Consider the following 3082-nt stretch of genomic DNA (forward strand, 5'->3'; position numbering starts at 1 on the left):
TATGAATGTGGGGGAAAGGCATGTGCTTGTATGCTTATGAGTTTATAAGCAATAAAGCAATAAAATTATAGCTAAATATTAGTGTCAGTAACTAGCTCTCAGTGAGTATTGGCCTTCTTGGGGTTCTTAAGGAAACCTTGGTGCTTTAATAGAAAAAGCTTGAATTCTTTCTATATAAATCTGACATTAACAAAAAACAAAACAAAAGGGAAGTTAAATGGTGACAGATGAGGACTTAACATTGGGGGGTGAACACAAAATACAATGTACAGTTGATGTATTATAGATGTACACTTGAAACCTCTAAAATTTTACTAATCAATGTTACCTCTTAATTCAGTAAAATTTTAAAAAAAAACGTTATAGTGATGATGATCCTATCTATGGTCAAACATCTTAGCATTTACCATAGAGATAGTGTATTGTGTTTTCAAATTTTACTAATGAGAAAGTTGATGAACACATATTATGAAGAGATTACAAACAAAAAAAATGTAAAACAATGAAAGAGGATATGCCTATATTTGCATGTTAGCAAATAAGAATTCCACTTTCACAACAACATAAGTTATGAAATGTTCGAGCCTATAGCAAGAACTGAAAGTATGTGAATAGGAGTTAATTTGAGCTGTTTGGAAAATAACAATGTTTTTCATAAAGAAAGCATTGAGCCCTTCCATTAGCACACTCTGGTGCTTTCCTGTTTGGCATTGATTGCAGAATTCAAAAGGAACAAGAATTTTATGCACATTCAAGACCAGCAGCAAATAGAACTTAAGGTCAAAATCCTAAAGAAATTACCACCAGTGATATTAGTTAGAATTGGCTTTTTTCATATACACTATGGAATACTACTCAGCCATAAGAAACGATGACATCAGATCATTTACAGCAAAATGGTGGGATCTTGATAACATTATAAGGAGTGAAATAAGTAAATCAGAAAAAAACAAGAACTACATGATTCCATACATTGGTGGAACATAAAAATGAGACTAAGAGACATGGACAAGAGTGTGGTGGTTACCAGGGGTGGGGGGAGGGAGAACAGGGGGAGAGTTAGGGGGAGGGGGAGGGGCACAGAGAACTAGATAGAGGGTGGCGAAGGACAATCTGACTTTGGGCGAGGGGTATGCAACATAATTTAATGACAAAATAACCTAGACATGTTTTCTTTGAATATATGTACCCTGATTTATTAATGTCATCCCATTACCATTAATAAAAATTTATTTAAAAAAAAAAAAAAAAAAAAAAAAAAAAGAATTGGCTTTTTTTCCCCTAGACATGATAAGTTCATTACTGAGCATTTTTTTCATTCTAATAATACCAAAATTTATACTAGGAAATTTTGCCAACGGATTCATAGCACTAGTGAACTGCATTGCCTGGCTCAAAAGACAGAAGATCTCCTGTGCTGATCGAATCCTCACTGCTCTGGCTATCTCCAGAATTAGTTTGCTCTGGTTAATGGGATTAAGTTGGTATGTCATTTTGTTTAATCCAGTTTTAAATAGGTCAGAAGTAAGAACTATTGCTTATATTGCCTGGGCAGTATGCAATCATTTCAGTGTCTGGCTTGCTACTAGCCTAAGCATATTTTATTTGCTGAAGATAGCCAATTTCTCCAGCCTTCTTTTCCGTCACCTAAAGTGGAAAGCTGAAAGAGTGGTTCTTATGATACTCTTAGGTACTTTGGTGTTCTTGGTTTGTCAGGTTGCCACAATAGGCATAGAAGGAAAATTGCAGACGGATAAATGTAAAGGAAACTTTACTTGGGAGACCAACTGCAAGGACATTGTACACTTTTCATTTATGACTGTTTTCATACTTGCAAACTTTATACCTTTTATTATATCCATGACAAGTTTTCTGCTCTTAATCTTTTCCCTGTGGAAACATCTCAGGAAGATGCAGCTCGGTGGCAAAGGATCTCAAGATCCCAGCACCAAGGTCCACGTAAGAGCAATGCAAACTGTGGCCTCTTTTCTCTTGCTATCTGTAGTTTACTTCCTGGCTCAAATAATCACAACTTGGAGTTCTAATACCCTGGAGAATAAGCCAGTTTTCATGCTCTGCCAGATTCTTGCAGTCTTGTATGCTTCAAGCCACTCATTTATCCTGATTTGGGGGAACAAGAAGCTCCGACAAGCCTTTCTGTCATTTCTGTGGCAGCTGAGGTGCTGGTGAAAGAAAGGAAATAAGTGGGCACCATGTGTCTTTTGGCAAAAAACAGAAGATGTAGTCTGTAACAATTTTGTGCTTCCTATTACTTTTTTAAATGTGTATAGAATTGGGTAAGTTATAGCTAGAAAAACTTTGACCTAAGTTTATCACAAAAATGTATATTTGCATGTTTCTGAAAAAAAAAAGATTACAAAGTATTTTTTGGAGGTCAAGTAATCTAATATTACAAAGTAGTGTAAGAAATTATTCAGAATTGTGGAGCCATGATTATTTTACATACATATTTGTTGTTATCATCTTGCAACTGAAGAATTTATGACCTTTATTTTTGCATTTTTAAGGACTGATGTTTCATCTTAGGAAATCGTTACTATTTTCTATTGTAATCAGTACCATTATAACACACATACCACACTGTGTTTAAATTTTTTGTGTTTGAACCTCAATCTTTTGGATGGTAAGGATATTGAATTCTAAATCACACATTGAGGATGGATGTTTGTGATAGATATTGTTCCATCATAAATATTTACTCAGGGTTAATAACAACAATTAGAACTCTGGTTAAGAAAAGATGCATATAATGAAGTTAAAGAGTGGTAAGCATATTTAAAATATATTTTATATACATGTACAATGAACTGTGCTAAAGATTATTAGATTTAATACAAGTTGCTGGAAGCTTAGGAAAAAAAAATCAAATTCTACAGGGATGAGGTGAAAGCAAAATGGTCATTACACTTTTAATGTTGCGATGGGCCCATATACAGTTAGGAGTTTTTGAATTCAGAAGGACTATTTTGAAATTGAAAACTAACTATATTAATGGTTAGTTTACTGCTAAACAAACTTTGGGCTTCTGAATTGCCAATTATCATTTTCATCTTGCAACCTA

The 3082-nt window shown here is 34.2% G+C and overlaps 1 protein-coding gene across 1 annotated transcript; it reads left to right on the plus strand.

Annotated features, from left to right (window-relative positions):
* Positions 1-1287: 1287 nt before the first annotated feature.
* LOC136389359 (taste receptor type 2 member 46-like) lies at positions 1288-2190 on the plus strand. Its single transcript, XM_066361166.1, has one exon. The coding sequence runs from the start codon at positions 1288-1290 to the stop codon at positions 2188-2190; it is 903 nt and encodes a 300-aa protein (XP_066217263.1).
* Positions 2191-3082: the final 892 nt, after the last annotated feature.

The sequence above is a fragment of the Saccopteryx leptura genome, chromosome 1 (genome assembly GCF_036850995.1).
Source record: "Saccopteryx leptura isolate mSacLep1 chromosome 1, mSacLep1_pri_phased_curated, whole genome shotgun sequence".
Lineage (NCBI taxonomy): Eukaryota > Metazoa > Chordata > Mammalia > Chiroptera > Emballonuridae > Saccopteryx > Saccopteryx leptura.